This window comes from Xenopus laevis, chromosome 4S, assembly GCF_017654675.1.
Source record: "Xenopus laevis strain J_2021 chromosome 4S, Xenopus_laevis_v10.1, whole genome shotgun sequence".
NCBI lineage: Eukaryota > Metazoa > Chordata > Amphibia > Anura > Pipidae > Xenopus > Xenopus laevis.
In genome coordinates this window covers 53,203,872-53,222,825 of record NC_054378.1, presented here as the reverse complement: position 1 = coordinate 53,222,825, position 18,954 = coordinate 53,203,872, and the positions used below count along the sequence as shown (strand labels likewise).

Below are 18,954 nucleotides of genomic sequence, written 5' to 3'. Positions count from 1 at the left end.
TTTGATAAATCTGCCCCTTAATGCATCCCTTTATCATAGAAACCATTCTTTCTTTCTTTTTCTAAACACAGTACATCTCTGTACATAATAAACCATATTAACCAGCTAAACTGTAATGTAAGGTTTATTTTAAATACTATGTTTCAAGTGTTGGTATAATTGTGTTTCATAATAGCACCCTTTCAATAATTATATCATGCTGGGTAGCGCCACAATCTCTGTAATCATAATTATATTACAGGTTGTTATTATGGAAAAAAACGAGTGCATGTTTAGTGGTATTGCAGATTGTATCTGAAATGAAAATTGTTCTCTCCCAAAAGATGTTTTTTTATTACAGGTATTAACTGTTTTTCTTCCAGGGCAAGTCCCTTCCTGCAGGGAGGAACTAGAAATATATAGTAACATTCCCCAATACATGATTGTCTGCTTATTTTACTGTATAAATATATATCAATTATTAGATGGCAAAGGATTAGAGAAATGGTGAGAATGAAGAGCCAACAACTAATCTCAGTTGTGGTTGTTCCTTGCACTTCTGCATAGTTATGATCCACTGCTTCCATCCTGCCTCTTGTCTAAATGATATACAACTTAGACTATTGGCATGGGGGGAATCCTGGATCTATCACTACCACAAAGGTGGTGGTACCTCCAGGGTTGCCACAGCAGGCAGTGTCAATAGGCATATTGTACTTGTGACTAAAGAATCACACGCTTATTGATGCAGAGCTTTAGAAATTATCCAATTCCAACCACTAACATTTTCAGGGCTATTTATTCACATCACGCAACTTTATATGTTATGACACACTGGCTGCAGTTGAATGAATTTCACAGAGGCAATGACATTTCAATAATGTCGGGGGAAAAAAACCTGATGCATTGTGGGTAAAAACACTGACTTGTGTCTCAAGTTGCATGTTACACTTGAACCCTAGGGACAAATTTACTAAAGGGGAAGTGAGTAACCCAAGAGAAAATTCACCAGCGTGACGTCATTTCGGAAATTTGAAGATTTACTAATGGTCGCCAGTGTAACTTTGATATTTTTCAGCCTATCACTAATTTCTCTAATTAATATCAGCCTAATTTCAACTTTTTTTTTTTACACTTATCTGCTCTATTGCACTTCGCCAGGTCTGCGGTGGCAAAGGCACGTCTGGCGCAAGAGGTACCGTTCAGGAAAATCCGCATCTTAGTGAATTAGCGGCTATGTCCATTCGCCAGTGCGAAAATTCACCTGGCGTTAGAGTGCGAAGTAGCACTACAGTCTATCTCCTTCACTAGCAAATTTACGCCAATGCCCATTAGTAAATTGGCGAAGTGGCAAAATTACCTAAAGCTGGCGAATTTTCACCAGCGTTAGCCACTTCGACCTTTAGTAAATTTGCCCCTATGACTTTATTCAGAAATCAGCATTAAGGGTATACGTGTAAGAACATTTGTTAATTTAGTGATGTAACTTCCTGTAACTGGCTTTTTAATCAGTGTTGTATAAACCAATTTTATGTTGCCTACGATTACGTCCCTTGTAGGAACAAACGCGTCTGGTTAAACATACTGCTATATGTATTTAGATCAGGCACTGATTAATATATCCCGTGTGGCAACCATGATTTTGAGGTTGATTCTAACCATATGAAGAGAAGTAAGCAGGTTACCCAACCATGTTAGTCTTCTTTAGGGTCAGCTAAGAGTAAAAATGATATTCCAAGTCATATTTATTTGCATTAGGGATGCAACGAATCCAGGATTCGGCCTTTTTCAGCAGGATTCGGCCGAATCCTTCTGCACGGCTGAACCGAATCCTAACTTGCATATGCAAATTAGGGTTGGGGAGGGAAATCACGACTTTTTGTCACAAAACAAGTAAAATGTTTTCCCTTCCCACCCCTAATTTGCATATGCAAATTAGGATTCCGTTCCGTATTCGGCCGAATCTTTCGAGGGGTTTGGCCGAATCCTAAATAGTGGATTCAGTGGATCCCTAATTTGCATGTATTGTTGTAATTTTCAAATATAAAGAGCATCAGAGAGTTGCCAAACGAAGCAATAGCTAGCATTAACTCTCTACTATTTATGAAGTATAGATGATGCAGGGATAGCTCAACCTTCATTAAAACATCCAAGTTATATTACTTCTCTATATGTTAATCTTGTATTTTAAGAAGCCATCATTTCCACTGCCATCTAGCACTAGGTCCTGAGTTCAATTCTAATTTTGGCAATGTCAGCAAAGAGTATACATGTCCCTGTATTTGCTTAGGTTTCCTTCCCATACTTCAAAAGCTTAAAGGGGTGGTCCACCTTTAAGTTAACTTTTAGTATTTTATACAATCGCCAATTCTAAGCAACTTTTCAATTGGTCTTCAGTGTTTATTTATTTTTTTATTTATTATAGTTTTTTTGAATTGTTTGCCTTCTTATGACCCTTTCCAGGGGTCTAAAAACAAATGCTCTGTAAGGCTACAAATATATTATTATTGCTACGTTGTATAACTCCTCTTTTATTTTCAGGCCCTCTCCTATTCATAGTCCGTTCCCTTACTCAAATAAGTCTATGGTTGCTAGGACAATTTAGACTCTAACAACCAAGCTGTAAAAATTGTAAACTGGAGAGCTGCTGAATAAAAAGCTAAAATTACTCAAAAACCAGAAATAGTAAAAAAAACGAAAACCAATTGCAAATGCAATCCTCTCCATCATAATAAAAGTTAAAGGTGAACACCCCCCCCCCTAAAAACATGTATGTTTGCCTCTAATGAGGTTCATTGTTGATTAAATTGAAGCATGCATATACATAAACGAGACAGGGATCTGAAATTGTAAGATCCATTTTGTATCCACTATATATAATTCAAGGTTATTAGTTCACAAAAATATAACCAAAGTTTGGACAGCTTTTCAACATCTCATTCCTAAACCAAGCTGACATGTTAGAACATTGTTGGAGGGATTTGCATCCAGCCACAAAAGCAATAATGAGGTTCAATACTCATGTTGGGAGCAATATCAGCATCCCAGTCCAACACACAGGTGTTCAGTTGAGGTCAGGGCATTATGCAGGACAATGACGATCTTTCGCTCACATCTCTATATATCAATAATGTACAGACAGGGCCGGATTTGGCCGTCTGTGAAGTCCTAGCGCCCATCGCTTGCAACGCGCGTCCCCAGTGCTCCTCAGCAAGCGGCGGGCAGCATGCCGTCCCTAATAATTTGCCACCCTAGGCCCGGACCTTTGTGGCCTCACCACAAATCCGGGCCTGTGTACAGACCTCACTTTGCATCATTATCGTTCGGAAACAGAAAAGAGTCTTTCTCAAACTACTGACACACAACAGGAAGCCCAGCATGGTCAAGAATGCAATTTCATGCTGTAGTATTAAAGTGTGCTTTCAATGGAACCAGCAGCCCTTATCCAAAATATAAAACAGCCCCAGACCATTATTCCTCCTCAAATTAATTTTGCAGTCAGCATTACACAAACCCTGAGTCGTCCTTCAAATGTTGAAGCATGACTTATTACTCCTGGGAACACTTCTCCTAGAGCCCAACAGCAACATTCGTTATACCATTCCAACTGGTGCGTGGCATTGTCCATAGGTGCGGATGTGTCTGCTTACTTGTGGAAAACCATCTTGTTAAACTATCCTTCCTGAGACCGTTTAGAATTCAGAAGTCCTAAACAAGACTAAACTGTTAATCCTAGATGTTTCCACTTCCCATAACCTGATCAGCTCTACCAGGGCAGAAATTCTATGAAATTACTCTTAAAAGTGGCTTAATATTAAAGTTACAAAGTTGAAAGTCGTTGAGTGGATCCCTTTAGTATGACACATTCTATTTCCAATTGGTGATGCTGGAAGAGGAATATCTGTTTGCTTAAATTTGTACCTGTATAAGTAAAGGTATGGCTTAAATAACAATTCCACTAATTAGTATGAGTGTTCCGCTAGAAAAATGAAGAAAGTGTTTGTTTCAAGCATTGTGATTTTTTTATTCATTAAAATAACCAGAAATGCTTTCTGGAAAATGAAAAACGAATTTATACTCGGCAGACATCTTGCAAGATTTAGCCAAGTGCCGAGATTGACAGTAAGCTTCTATACATACAGCTTTACTTTCTTAGTTTCTTCACCTTATCCATAAATGAAGAGACTTTGTCATATTCAACACTATTGCTCCAGTGACCATCTTTTTTAAAATGAGAACCAACTATAAAGCCATTGGCATCAATGTATTTCTCCATGTTTTCTAGAGTCACTCCAGATCCTATAAGTATTGGAATTCTTACCGACTTTTCACATTCTATGGCAAGGGGAAAAAAGAAGGAAAGAAAAACCATTAGCTGCACAACACATTTGAAAATTTAAAATATATATATTATATGACTGGTTATGTGTGATGTAATTGGTCACCTTATTTACAGAGCACGATAAACAAGCCCCTAAATGTATAAGGTTTAATTATAAACAAAAATTATAGTCACTTGCTTGCATATTTACATTGTAGACATGAGCTGTGATTCTAGCATGGCATGTATTACTCTAAAACATATAGCTACTTTCTATCAATAATCTAATTAGCTAAATATCATGACAGTTTCTATCGGAATAATTGTAACATACTAATTAACAAGTCATTTGTAAAATACTTCTGTTTGTACTCATTCACAAACTAGTCACACAATGAGAAATTCTCATATTGTGTGCCATACTGCAATTAAAAAGATTTTGCAATTGTCAGAAACCAGATCTGATTGGCTCCTTGTTGTGAGAAAGCAACTAGGTTAAAGTTGATAATTGGCATGTATTTATTAAATGGTGAACTCCAACGTTTACCCGTTGTAAAATCCCATTCTAAAAATCCCACAGGAATGAATAGAGAGTGAGTGAATTTCTCTGTTGAAATGCCTCCCCAAATTTAAAGCATCCTACGCAGATAACCACCTGGCATTCACGAATGCTGTCAGTTTAGGGATACGGATATATTAATTCTTAGGGATGTGCACACATAGATGGATCCTTAATTGGAGCGCTACTAAGTGACATAGCCCTATGGGGTAAATTTATCAAAGAGCGAAGTTCTGCCACTAGAGTGAAATTCCGCAGCTCTCAATTCATTTCTATGGGATTTTGAAAGGCGTATTTATCAATGGGTTAAAGTGAAAGTTCACCCTTTGATAAATACGCCTATAAAAATCCCATAGAAATGAATGGAGAGTGGCGGAATTTCACTCTAGTGGCGAAATTTCACTATTAACTTCACTCTTTGATAAATATACTCCTATGAGTTTAGGCAGCTGTTCCACCACAAAATATTGATTTCCCTCCCCGCCCCTTAATTTCCAAATTCAGATTCTGCCTGGCAGAAGGATGAAAAAGGACGAATCCTGGCCGAAACCGAATCCTGGATTCCATGCATCCCTAATTTATTTCAGTCTTTTTTACAGTTACCGTTTTATACACATACAGGACAGTTTTATTTTGCAAACAAGCAACTTCACCTTTCAAATCCCTCTGATCTGCCTCTTGCCCAGTTGAAGCTCCAGTTAATATCAAACCATCAGAAAGGAAGAACTCTGCAGCCTTTGCAGTCTCTGACACAGACACATCCGCTGTCACTGCATGGGAACTAAAGGCAAGACAGATAAGACAAGTATGAATAGTTTTCAAGGGTTTTGGTAGGAATAAAGGTTCATTTGAATCCAATACAGTAGATATAGAAATATGCATGGCCAGTATTCTTTGTAAAATCTACACAGAAAACAAATGGAGGGAAATTTACTTGGAAGGCTCCACCACACTTTGCGCCACTTTATCAGAAGTTAATTTGCAGTGCATCAATATGCAAAGTTGCGCATCAACAGACGATCGACAGCTCATCAGCGGGAGCATTTCATAGCGATATTTCACTATTGTTTATTTCTGCCTAGCGAAACTTCGTTAGTACACTTACGCTTAGGTCAATTTGAATAGGACGGGAACATACAGGTAGTATATATGTCTTTATTAGAGATGTTGGGGAACTTGGTTGGTAAGTGGACACTTATTATTAAAAATGTCCAAGGAAGCAAAATAAAGACAAAGGAGATCCTTTAAAACCCTCAAACAAAAGTGGCATGACCCTCAAATGGCTAAAAAAATGTATTAAAAAATTGTATTTAAGTTATAACTTTTATACACAATCCCACTTTAAAATAGACAAAATGCTGGAGTTTTTTCATATTTTAATGACTTTTCAGCTTACAGGATATGATGTCACTGACAAAAGATGAAGCTACATCCTCCTCAATCTTATCAGTTCACCAGGTATAACTTGGCGAAAGGGGTAATGTAATGGAAAATTCACACTTTAGTAAATTTGCGGAGTGACAATCAGTCGCCTGAGCGAAATTCGCCTGGGAAAAGGGGCGCAAAACTTTGTTAACTATCGAAGCCCTGACATAGGGTTTGTAGCAGATTCACACAGATATCAATGGGAGCCAGTTTTGGGCTCTTGTTATAAATGTGGTGTTCAGACAAACCTGAATTACTCTATATACCGTAACCACTAAGCTTGTACATGTAATTGTGAATTGGGCTTTTCCTATTGTATTCTTAACTAGAAACGGAAAGACCAAATTGTCATTGTCCATATAACTCCCTGAGGTTAGTGCCAAACCCTGCACCCATGACTAGAACACATTTTATACAACTTGTAGAAGAAAAGCCAAAACCAGAAAAACTGAAATGTAGTGTCTAAGTAAAATTCTTCACTTAATGAAAGAAGCTAATGTAGATTGTATCTACTCATGTTTAAAAATAGAAACACATAAAAAGTCAAACAAATTGCAAACCAATGATGTACAATACATTACAGATTTTAGAATAGAACTTACTGTGGCATGAAAAGTCAATATTTAATTTTCTATAGCGATAAGAATATTCATTGATTGTTCATTACTAATTATGCATATATGTTAGGGATGCACCGAATCCAGGATTCAGTTCGGGATTCGGCATTTTCCAGCATGATTCAGATTAGGCCGATTAAGGAAGTAAAATGTTTTCCCCTTTCCCACCCCTAATTTGTTTGGTTTTCGCCCGCATCTTTCGAGAAGGATTCAGGGGTTCGGGCGAATCCAAAATAGTGGATTCGGTGCATCCCTTATATAAATACATGTCTGATATTTAGCTTTGCCTAGGAGATTGGTTTTCATTAAATGTTTCCTTCTTTTTCTTTAAGGTTACAGTGCTGCTGAAGAGTGGTTCTGAACACAAATGCAATGAGTTAGGTGCAAAAACATGCAGAAAACGGCATGGATTTTACTTAAATTGCAGCTTTTTTTTTTCTACCAGCGTTATATTGTATGATACGTATTTGCACACCACAACTTGTGCATGTTATTTAACAACATACCTAAGTAAATGTGTGTGTATGTTGTGCTTGTGTTTTTCTAGCACCCATGTATGTGTGAATTGCGTCATTTACATTAAAGGGGTTGTTCACCTTTGAGTTAAGTTTGACTATGATGCAGAGATCAATATTTTGAGACAATTTGCAATTGGTTGTTATTTTTTTGTATTTGTGTTATTTAGCTTTTTATTCAGCAGCTCTACAGTGTGCAATCTCAGCAATCTGGTTGCTAGGGTCCAAATTACCACAGCAACCATGCGGTTATCTGAATAAGAGACTGGAATATAATAAGGGGATGAATAGTAATAGGAGTAATAAAAACTCACATCACACGTGTAGTACTATAGAGCCTTTCTTTTTAGATGGGGTCAGTGATCCCCATTTTAAAGCTGGAAAACAGAGTCCGAAGCAGAAACAAAATAATTAAAAAAAAATATACAAAATAAATAATGAAGGCCAATTGAAAAGTTGCTTAGGGGCAGATTTACATAGGGTCGAATATCGGGGGTTAATTAACCTCGATATTCGACTGCCGAATGTAAATCCTTCGACTTCGAATATCGAAGTCGAAGGATTTAGCGCTATTCCTACGATCGAAGGAATAATCGTTCGATCGAACGATTAAATCCTTTGAATCGAACGATTTTAATCCATCGATCGAAGGATTTTCCTTCGATCACAAAATTGTTAGGAAGCCTATGGGGACCTTCCCCATAGGTTAACATTGGCCTCGGTAGGTTTTAGGTGGCAAACTAGGGGGTCGAAGTATTTTTTTAAAGAGACAGTACTTCGACTATCGAATGGTCGAATATTCAAACGATTTTTAGTTCGAATCGTTCAATTCAAAGTCGTAGTCGAAGTAGCCTATTCGATGGTCGAAGTAGCCATATTCAACCATTCGAAATTCGAAGTATTTTTTCTTCTATTCCTTCACTCGAGCTAAGTAAATGGGCCCCTTAGACTTGGTCATTCTATAACATACTTAAACCTAAAGGTGAACCACCCCTTTAAAGAGTACAGGTATGGGATCTTTTATCCAGAATGCTCTGGACCTGGGGGTTTCCGAATAACGGATCTTTCCGTAATTATATGAAGTAATGTGGTACAGTCTTTTTTTTTTTTTTACATTTAAGAAAAAACCTGAATTTGCTGCAGTAACAAAAGGCATGTTCTCAACTAGAGTATTATGCAAAGGTCCACTTGAACCAGTGCCATAAGTCATGAGAAAATTACTTTTGGACTCACCTATGTTTCTTTTTAATATCTGCAAAAATCTGAATATGTTCAGCTCCAATGGCTTTACGATACCTCAGCAGATCTCCAGCACAGGCATTTACAAGGCCTTCATCAGCAACATGAGAGAACACATAGCCTTCTGCTCGGATAAAATCAAAGCCTGAGGAGATGGAAACACAAAGCTTTACACAAACAGCTCATTGTGAGTATCATGATCAGACCAAGGTTTTTGTTGCATCATGGAGTAGGGAATCACAGCTCTCCACTTTTATGAATAAATACCACAGCAAGCAGGATAATGAAGCTGCAATCTAAATGCTTAAATGGCATATTGGGTGACATTTACTAACACCAGGTATATTTGTCCCAGGTCAGCAGCCCATAGTAACTAATCAAGAGATTTGTTTTTATTATTTTCTTGCAGTACAGCGAATCAAAACAAATTGCTGCCCTGGAACAGTTTTTCCCAGTGTTTGTAAATACGCCGCAGTGGTTAGATTACTAATGAAAAAAGGTTTTATAAAATCGGTTATAAAATGTACAAATTAAGGCAAAATCTAAACCTGTCCAGAGGTACAGTACTCCAGCACTAAAGGTAGCGCCAAAAACAACCCTAATAACTCCACAACTTTCTTTTCTGATTAGGTGGAACACATGATCTGTTCTCTCGGACTTCTGTCAGTCGAATAAACTTGGGGAATATATTGAGTATAAAGTGAGATCACATCTGCCAAATAGGTAAAAGATTTCTGTGTAGTCATGCAATACACATTTCAGCCAATCAGAGCAGAAACATGTGACATGGAGTTCCCAGAACACCGATAAAGTATTCATATTATGTGGCATAATAGTATTTTCCTTACCAAATGATTATATACAACCCACTACAATCTAATATGCAATACAGCCCCCATGTTTTATAATTAAATGAACCCTTTAAACATGATTACCTATATTAATACATCTTGTATGGCACAGGTAAAATATTTGCCAGCCCAGGGAAAAAAAAGTAGCACAGCACCACCTTTCACAGACATTACTTTTCTGGTTTAGACTCAAGAATACACAGTAAAATCTTTGGTTCTTACTCGACTATGCAGATAAATGAACTACCCACCAATCGGCCATGTAGCAGCCATGACAGTTGCTCTTTCTGCCATTGACCTAAGGATTAGAATACATGGGCCATTTTGTTGCCTGTGAGGAATTATGCTTGCATGGCACCTGAATTGCCATGTCCTAACAATTTGAATCACATCTTGAGAAAATGCCTTCTGTGTTTTTGCACATGATTCAAATGGAATAGGCAAGGTATTGTGCAAATGTATTTTCAGTTGCTCTCTCACCTGCACTGACTGCAGTTCTCAGCAGTCAACAAAACATCCTTTTTATGCTTACCATAAGAACCAAACCACATCACATGGGTGGGAGTTTTTGACTGCTGCTGCTGCTTTCAGGGAAAAAAAAAAAACCACAGCAGTTGTCAAACACCCCTATCTACCTGTTACAGCTTTTAATAATATCAAATGAAAAATTCCATGTCTGATGAGACACATGGAGTGGTGCCAGATAGAGGTCCACCTTTTACAGCTCTATTTGTGTAATTCGGGGTAATACTGGTGTATATTAGATGCTAGTACCTGCCGGAGGGCAAACAGCCCTAATGGAAACTGCCTAACATTGTTGGCACAGGTTTAAAATGCTCTAATGTGCATTCATGGGATGAACATTTGTACTTGCTATGTAAGCCAGTTTCAATTTAATTCAATAAAACTTACATTTTGTCTCTTTGGAGTGCACAGATGATATGAAGAAATATATAGTGGGGACATTAGTCCCAATTACATTAAATATAATAACAGGCAAATGGTCCTGGCACCCCTACCTACAGCTGGAGTTACTTTCCAGCATTCTGTATTACCAGCTATCATCTGGACTACTAAAAATGCTCCTATGCTACCTAGTGGTTGATATAATCAGCATTAATCAAGAGAAGTTGCTTCACTTACAACTGGCGATCAGTATTCAATAGCTGAAGCAGTAGCTACCTGAAAGGACTTGCATGATACTGTGTTGGCTTTTTCTGCAAGCACAGAATACTACATAATAAACTGAGATGGCTGTCATTTTTATTATTACACCATACCGTTATTCAAACTTAAAACAAAAAACATGAATTAATTTGAAAATAAATGTGTAAATGGTAGAATTATTTTAGTGTTCCAAAGCATTAAAAACAATACTGTAAACAATGATGACAATATCTTTTTAAAAGGGGATCAAATAGACTCATTGCACATAATATGAAGACTTTTGAGTCCCTACCCATGGACTGTGCAGGGTATTATAAGAAAGACAGAAAAATGTTTTAATGCTCACCTGCTGCCAGAGCAACAGCCAATGCCTGTTTATTGGCACAGGACAGAATCTGAACTCCAAGTGGAAGGAGGGGACAAGCTTGTCTTACAGCAGTACAAATGGTGGCCATTGTTGCAGTGATTTCTGGTCCAGTATAAAAGGTGTAAGGGATATCATGCATGTTCTCCACCATTATACCATCCTAACAAAACACAACATGAAGTAGAGGTTTTGCTAACAATTCATATGACATTTTCAAACTCACTAGCATAAGCCAACGGTACGGTCAGTATGTCCCAACTAACTTTACATATTCAAAACAAAGGACAATGGGTGAAGATGCAGCAATGTTTCTAAAACGGAGATGTTAATCATTTCATGGATTAATTTAATGATGTCAAAACTAAACATTTAGTGGGCTGATAGATCTGCTTCTGAAGAAGAGAAGCAGGAACATGCATTATTGTGGGGATCTAAAACTCATGATCACTGGACCCTATTCTCCTTGAAGAACCGGAGTATATTTCTGCTGTGGGCTGGAAAATTTAAGACGGCAAGAAAACAAAACCTTACTATTCCAGCATTTTTATATATCTCGGCTTCATGACAAGCTTCTTCTATGATTTGTGCCACTGGCAATCTGCTGCCTGGAGTCCCTAATTTTAAATGAGAAAAGCATGATTAGAAATATGCAGGAACTTCATTTATGCGAAAGAAACGACTTACCTGGTAAAGCCTTTACATGTACCATGCCTATTACAACGGGCTTGACCATTCCAAAGAGTTGTAAGAACTTCATGGTCTAAAATATAAACATTTTTTGTTACAAAACACATTTGTCATGGATTTTCACAGTTTGAAGGAGGCATATAGGATAAACGGAAAAAAAACCAACTAATTTTGTAGGCAATTATGAACAATATATGGTTTTGTTTTCACATTGTGCTAAAAAAAAAATAATAATTTTAGAAATAGCCCCTTTACTGAAGCTCCCTATAGATGTTCACTGGTTGCTGTCCGTATTTCATATGGTGGTGAGTGTGTCCTAATGGTCCCTGCCAGAAGCACAGTAGGAGGGGGACAGCCAATCACAGCCCTGCAGTCACACAAGCAAATACCAGACTATAGTTCCCTCTCAGGTCAGCCTAGCTGCTGCTTGGTTCCTATCCTACAGTGCACTGTGCCGCCAGCTCCCCTGCACAGCCAGACAATTCAGGGATCAGGAAGTGAACAGATGGGTGGGATTATTATGGTCGTTGTAGAAATATTCAATAAATCAGCCTGAAACACTCCATTTTTAAGCACAATTCTTCAATAAAAGACGAAAATGCACTGGTACGTTTTTGTTTTTCACAAAGAATGTCTCCTTTAGGATTCTGTCATGATTTTATGGGTTTTTTTTAAAAAAAAAATTACATTGCAAATAATTCATTCAAACAAATTGTATTCTTGAACTAACAAATGTATTTGTTTTAGATGTAATATTGTTGTGTGCATTGTGCATGATTCTGAGCTTTAAGAAAGAGCCAACACTACACAATAGAATTTAGCCTCAGATAAACATTTAATTACTTCCACCAAATAAAAAAAAAAAAAAAGATTTAAAATGAATACACCTAAGTTAAAAGTTGGGTGAAAAAGACCCAAATCAGTAATGTCCACAAAACAGTGCTATTATTTCATATCCCTTAGTAGCATTACCCATTTTGGTTGAAAAAGAGAGTACACTGGTCTTTTTTTTTTTTTTTTAAAAAAAAGGTTTCCTTTAAATTGTATTAATGGCTTTTAAATGAGAATTAAAGTTGAACTAATAAAGTAGGCTAGAAATGTTGTACATTATGTTTTGGGCTTCTGTACCAGCCCAAGGCAACTACGTCCCTTTAGCAGTAAAGATCTGTGTCTCTAAAGATGCCACAGTAGCTCCCCATCTTCTTTTCTGCTGATTCACTGCACATGCTCTGTGCTGCTGTCACTTACTGAGCTTAAGGACTGACTGACAATATACAGTACACATAGAATATAAATGTCACAATATAAGGCTGATTAGTAATTACTATAGACCATTGCTACATGGCAGCTCAGAAGCAAGTGCAATTAGCTTCAGAATTTAATAATCCGCCTTGTAGCATCAGCTTATATTACAAACAAAACTCATTTTTGCTTGTAAATTTAAGACGACCCCTAAGCTTAGCTTCTCAACAGCTGCTCAGAGCCCACTGAGCATGTGAGTGTCGCAGACACTTTCCAAGATGGTGACACCCTGTGACATGTTTGAAGTCCTGGATCATTGCTGCTATTGACAAGCTGAAATTTTAGGCTGGTGCAATAAGTTCAGTATATTAAACATGGCATGTTTAGCCACATTCATTTTTAGGGATTAGTTCTCCTTTAATGTCCAACTGTGTATCTTAGCATTGCCTGTTTTTACATACACTCACGCTTAGGTATGTATGAAATATTTTACTGTCATTTGATCTAAATGACTGTTGCCTTAAGCAAACAGTTAAAGCAAATGATCTCTCAGAAATAAAAAAAATATTTAAGCATGCAGCCAATTTGTTATAACCCATTTAGCTATCACATTACTGAAATCTTAGGAGAAAACTACAGGGTGTGCAAACTATTTCAGATAATAAATTAGAAAAAAAGAAAATCTAACAAAGGATGTATATGAAAATGTGTAGTTTTTCTTTAGTACAAATGCGCTTATTGCCAGGTCACAAAGGACCACCTATACTCTAGTGACTAAATAAACTTGTGATAATACTACAAAGAGTGGTGGTAAAAGGAACATTTTCTAATTGGACCAGTGTTGTTAGTGGAGTACTGCAGGGCTCTGTACTAGGTCCCTTGCTTTTCAACTTGTTTATTAGTGACCTGGAGGTGGGCATTGAAAGTACTGTTTCTATTTTTGCAGATGATACTAAATTGTGCAGAACTATAGGTTCCATGCAGGATGCTGCCACTTTGCAGAGTGATCTGTCTAAATTGGAAAACTGGGCAGCAAACTGGAAAATGAGGTTCAATGTTGATAAATGCAAGGTTATGCACTTTGGCAAAAATAATATAAATGCAAGTTATATACTAAATGGCAGTGTGTTGGGAGTTTCCTTAAATGAGAAGGATCTAGGGGTTTTTGTAGATAACAAGTTGTCTAATTCTGGGCAGTGTCATTCTGTGGCTACTAAAGCAAATAAAGTTCTGTCTTGCATAAAAAAGGGCATTAACTCAAGGGATGAAAACATAATTATGTCTCTTTATAGGTCCCTGGTGAGGCCTCATCTGGAGTATGCAGTGCAGTTTTGGACTCCAGTCCTTAAGAGGGATATAAATGAGCTGGAGAGAGTGCAGAGACGTGCAACTAAACTGGTTAGAGGGATGGAAGAGTTAAATTATGAGGGTAGACGGTCAAGGTTGGGGTTGTTTTCTCTGGAAAAGAGGTACTTGCGAGGGGACATGATTACACTTTACAAGTACATTAGAGGACATTATAGACAAATAGCAGAGGGCCTTTTTACCCATGAAGTGGATCACTGTACCAGAGGCCACCCCTTTAGACTAGAAGAAAAGAACTTTCATTTGAAGCAACGTAGGTGGTTCTTCACAGTCAGGACAGTGAGGTTGTGGAATGCATTGCCGGGTGATGTTGTGATGCTGATTCAGTTAATGCCTTTAAGAATGGCTTGGATGATTTCTTGGATAGACATAATATCAAAGGCTATTGTGATAATAAACTCTATAGTTAGTATAGATATAGGTATATAGAATTTATATGAAAGCACGGAGGGGTGTGTGTATGGATGCTGGGTTTTCATTTGGAGGGGTTGAACTTGATGGTCTTTTTTCAACCCGATTTAACTATGTAACTATATAAAAGTATGCATTTCAGTTTAAAAGCACTGACATAATTGTTGACTCATCATAATAGTACCTATTAAATGCTACAAATTGCACATTTATTTACGTAAACCATTGCATGCATTAATGTTTTGTTGCTAAATATTATTAAACTGGGCAATGTGCTAGATGTGTGGCCCGGTGCACTAAAGATATAGAAATGCAAACACAATGAAAATAATACACATTACTTGTACTACTAAAATGTTTTAAGACTCTATTGCAGGGAACAGACATTATGTTCTCAGAAACTTGGGCAAAAATATTATCCTCAATTAAAGAAGTGGGCTTATAGAGGGTAATAGTAGTTGTGTTTTGCTTTTTAAATTGCCCCCCGCCAGCGCTAGGCTACCTGCACCAGGTGGGACCTCCGGGTACGAGTGGCCATGTTGGCGCATAATGAGTGAATGCTGCAACTTGCTCAACATGTACAACATGGACGCTCGCACCAGGAGCTCCCTCCCGGTGCTAGTGTCCTAGCACTGGCGGGGGGCAATTTTAAAAAAAAAAGAAAAATAGGAGAGGCCGCACCTTTGGTTGGGGATAATATTTTTGCCCAACAGGTGCCCTTTAAGATCAGGTCACAGCCAAGCAACTGTGGGCTCCTCCTAAAGTTATAGTTTGAAGTGAACACCCAGTGTGTCATAGCCAGACACTAGCAAAAGGTTTAATCAGCACAATCAGCTAAGTTTTAGTCACAGTTTTTGTTTGATCCCTGAACTCCGATGTTCAACACATGCACTGAAAAACAACAAATTAGTACAGCATCAATTCTGGCCCAAAAACACAAGTGCATTTATTAACTCACATGCTTTCCCCAATTGTATTCTATTCTGCTATGCAAAGCACTAAATATGTTTGTCACAAACACTGTAGACTAGTAGTGAAATAATGTCGACATAGTAGGTGTTGGCTTTGTCTAATCACATACAGTACATGAGCTATTGATGCTGTGACTTAGTCAAACTTCATCAAACAGTACTGCATTCTTAAAACATGGGGAAAGCAGAGAGTAACAATGAGTTACCACCCCCCCCCCCTTGAATTCAATCGATCCGTTCATACCCTGGACTAATACATTTTCTTCTAAAGAGAAGTGCAGGCCTAAGGAATAAACAGGCATCCCATAGTGACTTACATTACTAACATATTGGCACTTCCATTGAACACAGCTTTCCTTGTTCTTTAACTTTGTAACTGAAATGATTTGTGGGCAGATTTACTTATTTAGGTGTGGTAGGTGCAAGAAGGTTAATGCTTTGCATGGCCAAGTTTGCAACTTACACTACTGGATTGATACATGAGCTTCCCATTGTGATTCCTATCAAAAACTCCAGTGACAAAATAATGTTCCATACAAAATGAGAGCTAGCATTTCTGTTCTTTTAACCTAGTGGCTGGCAACTCTGTTTTAACACCTGACAGACTAAACAGTACCAAACTGACCAGTACCTCCTCTGTTTGTTTTGCAGGCATCTGCTAAAAATGTAAAGGTGGCCATACACTATAAAATTTGGCAAGGTCGCCAAACGAGCGGATCTTAACCCAATATGCCCACCAATGGCTGGACGATATCGGGTAAATCCGAAACGTTCGGCTCTGGGGCCGAATGATCGGATTACAATACTACGAATGGGCTCAGATGGGTCGCAAGACCGTATCAACTAGCCAATGCGGTTCTGGATCGTAGAAGAAATCAAATCTGACCAATCAATATCTGGCTGATTTTTGGATTGATATCAATCAGGAGGACCCGTCGGGAGCCCCCACACATGGGCAGATAAGATGCTGAATCGGTCTAAAAGACCAATATTGCCATCTTTAACCTGCCCGTGTATGGCCACCTTAATACACAAGCCAAATTGGAGAAACCGCACACCTCACAAAACCAAAGCAGCATGTCCTGGTGCCCGGTGATAGGGGAATCAGCAACCTCCCAGCCAAGGTACATAGAAAATTCACCGGAATTCAGTTAGTAGGGCAAGCTCTTGCAATTTTATTAATGCAGTGCAACGTTTCGGGGCAAGCCCCTTTGTCAAGCATAGTGTGGACGTAGTGCAGGCATCATTTAAACAGTGTTCAATTAGCATACAATTAACAACCTTGTGGTAAAAAAGTATAAATGTTTTGTATAAAACATTGCGTGCAGACCATATAATTCATCATTTTCAGTGGCTCCTTAATACACAATTGTGATGCTTCGTTACTACTTTTGTATACAGTGATGTGACAAAAACGAAGTACAACGCAGCGGCAATGGAATCCCTTTTACTACCACTGCAGAAGAGTCAACAGAGTACAGAGCAGTTATGCTTTGGGGGTTTTGTGTACTACTTACTCTGCAATTGACCTTTGACAATTATGGAAAAGCTGGGAATATGTTAGACAACACCTATGATGTAAAGATCAACTCCAACTTTGGTTTCTTTTACAAAAATTCAGTATGCTGCAGCTGCTATATAATATTGCTGGGCAGATGGATACAGTTAGTTATACCTTTGGCACAGGTGCAGTAGTTAAATTCTGAGTAAGACTGCTGCACTTTTTGGTGCAAGGTGAAAAAGAAACATTACACATGGGACAGACACTCCATTGCGCCCACATCTCAAATAGAACCTTATTGTTTGGCTGTTGTATTGATGTGGGAAATGAAGTTTGAATTTGGGATGCACTGAATCCACTTTTTTGGATTCGGCCGAACCCTTCGCGAAAGATTGGTCTGAATACTGAACCGAATCCTAATTTGCATATGCAAATTAGGGGTGGGAAGGGGACAACATTTTTTTACTTCTTTGTTTTGTGATAAAATCACGCAATATCCCTCCCTGCCCCTAATTTGCATATGCAAAATTAGGATTTGGTTCGGCCGGGCAGAAGGATTTGGCTGAATCCGAATCCTGCTGAAAAAGGCCAAATCCTGGATGAATCCCGAATAGGGTTGCCACCTGGCCGGTATTTTACCGGCCTGGCCGGTAAAAATGATGGCTGATCCCAATGTTATTAATAGGGAAAAAATATAAATATATAGAAAGGCCGGTATTTTTTTCCAGAAAAGGTGGCAACCCTAATCCCGAACCGAATCCTGGATTTGGTGCATCCCTAGTTTGAATACCGACACTACCTCAAATCCTAAATGTGTGAATAATGGATTATGCAGTGATTTTATATCAGATGTCCTACATTAAATGAAATGGGGAGGATAAAAGACAACAAACAAGAACAGAACCAAAATCCTGACATCAAAGTGTCAGATGGCCCAATCTGTGGATTGTGGGAAATGCCAGCGTGGCTGCTATAAAATAACATTGACAGTAACTAATGATTGGGCTGTGTGGGCCTGAGTTTGCTTGAAATGCGCAGGGCCTATAATCCCGGTCCGGAACAGACAACACGTGCATCCGGTTGTGACACAGAATTACCAACAGAACAGATAGAACGCGGCCTCACAATGAATACGCGGATGAAGAGCCCCAGGCAGCAGAAGGTATAACTAAAGATCACAATCTGCATTCATGTCGGACAGGTAATGTGAATCGAACACGGACTCGTGAAATATAAACAGCGTGTAATATTCAGCGCATGGAACAGATCCTCTATTTCGCTACAAACCCATCCACGTTACTAAGGCGAGTTTTGCTTACCAGACGTCAATTACCCCAGTTCCAAGGAGCCTCGCAGACTCTTGTTTACATCCAACTCCAACAACCCACGTGGCTCTTCCGACTTCCGGGTGGCCGCCCATTAGTCTCTTTAAACACGCCCCTCTGAACTTGTTTGTCACGCCCACTCGTGCAGGTGTCTGGGCTTCTTGTGTTTATAACCGGCCCGGGAGGTGGTGGGGAGGCCGGCGTTAGTCCGTAGCTGTACGGTTTTGCTTAGCCTGAGTTTGAGGGGAGACGAGATCATTCCATAGAGGCAGCCCGGGGGTGATGGTGGCGCAGGAGGGAAGAGAGCGCGCCTGCTGCAGTTTGAATGTACCGCCGCTTGTCCTATAAAGGCTGAACCCGCCAGCTCAGTGAGGCCATCCGGAGCAGCTGCAGGCTCGGCGTGCGCCAGTCT

General features: G+C 38.7%; 1 protein-coding gene across 1 annotated transcript; it reads right to left on the bottom strand.

The window, feature by feature from the left end:
• Positions 1–3,987: 3,987 nt before the first annotated feature.
• Positions 3,988–18,676, bottom strand: LOC108715449 (uncharacterized protein F13E9.13, mitochondrial). Its single transcript, XM_018260605.2, has 7 exons — positions 18,537–18,676; positions 11,725–11,800; positions 11,572–11,654; positions 11,020–11,200; positions 8,650–8,800; positions 5,513–5,640; positions 3,988–4,314 (listed from the first exon to the last, which is right to left on the bottom strand). The coding sequence occupies exons 2-7, from the start codon at positions 11,795–11,797 to the stop codon at positions 4,124–4,126; spliced, it is 807 nt and encodes a 268-aa protein (XP_018116094.1). The 5' UTR covers positions 11,798–11,800; positions 18,537–18,676; the 3' UTR covers positions 3,988–4,123.
• Between the last annotated feature and the right edge of the window lie 278 nt (positions 18,677–18,954).

Bases quoted from the DNA above. Each gene is read 5' to 3' on its own strand.
- LOC108715449 (XM_018260605.2), bottom strand. From the start codon at position 11,797: ATGAAGTTCTTACAACTCTTTGGAATGGTCAAGCCCGTTGTAATAGGC. The intron at 11,201-11,571 runs GTAAGGTTTTGT...GTGTTTTGTTAG, and splicing joins TATATAAAAATGCTGGAATA to GATGGTATAATGGTGGAGAA. The intron at 5,641-8,649 runs GTGAGTCCAAAA...TCTTGCCTTTAG, and splicing joins GATATTAAAAAGAAACATAG to TTCCCATGCAGTGACAGCGG.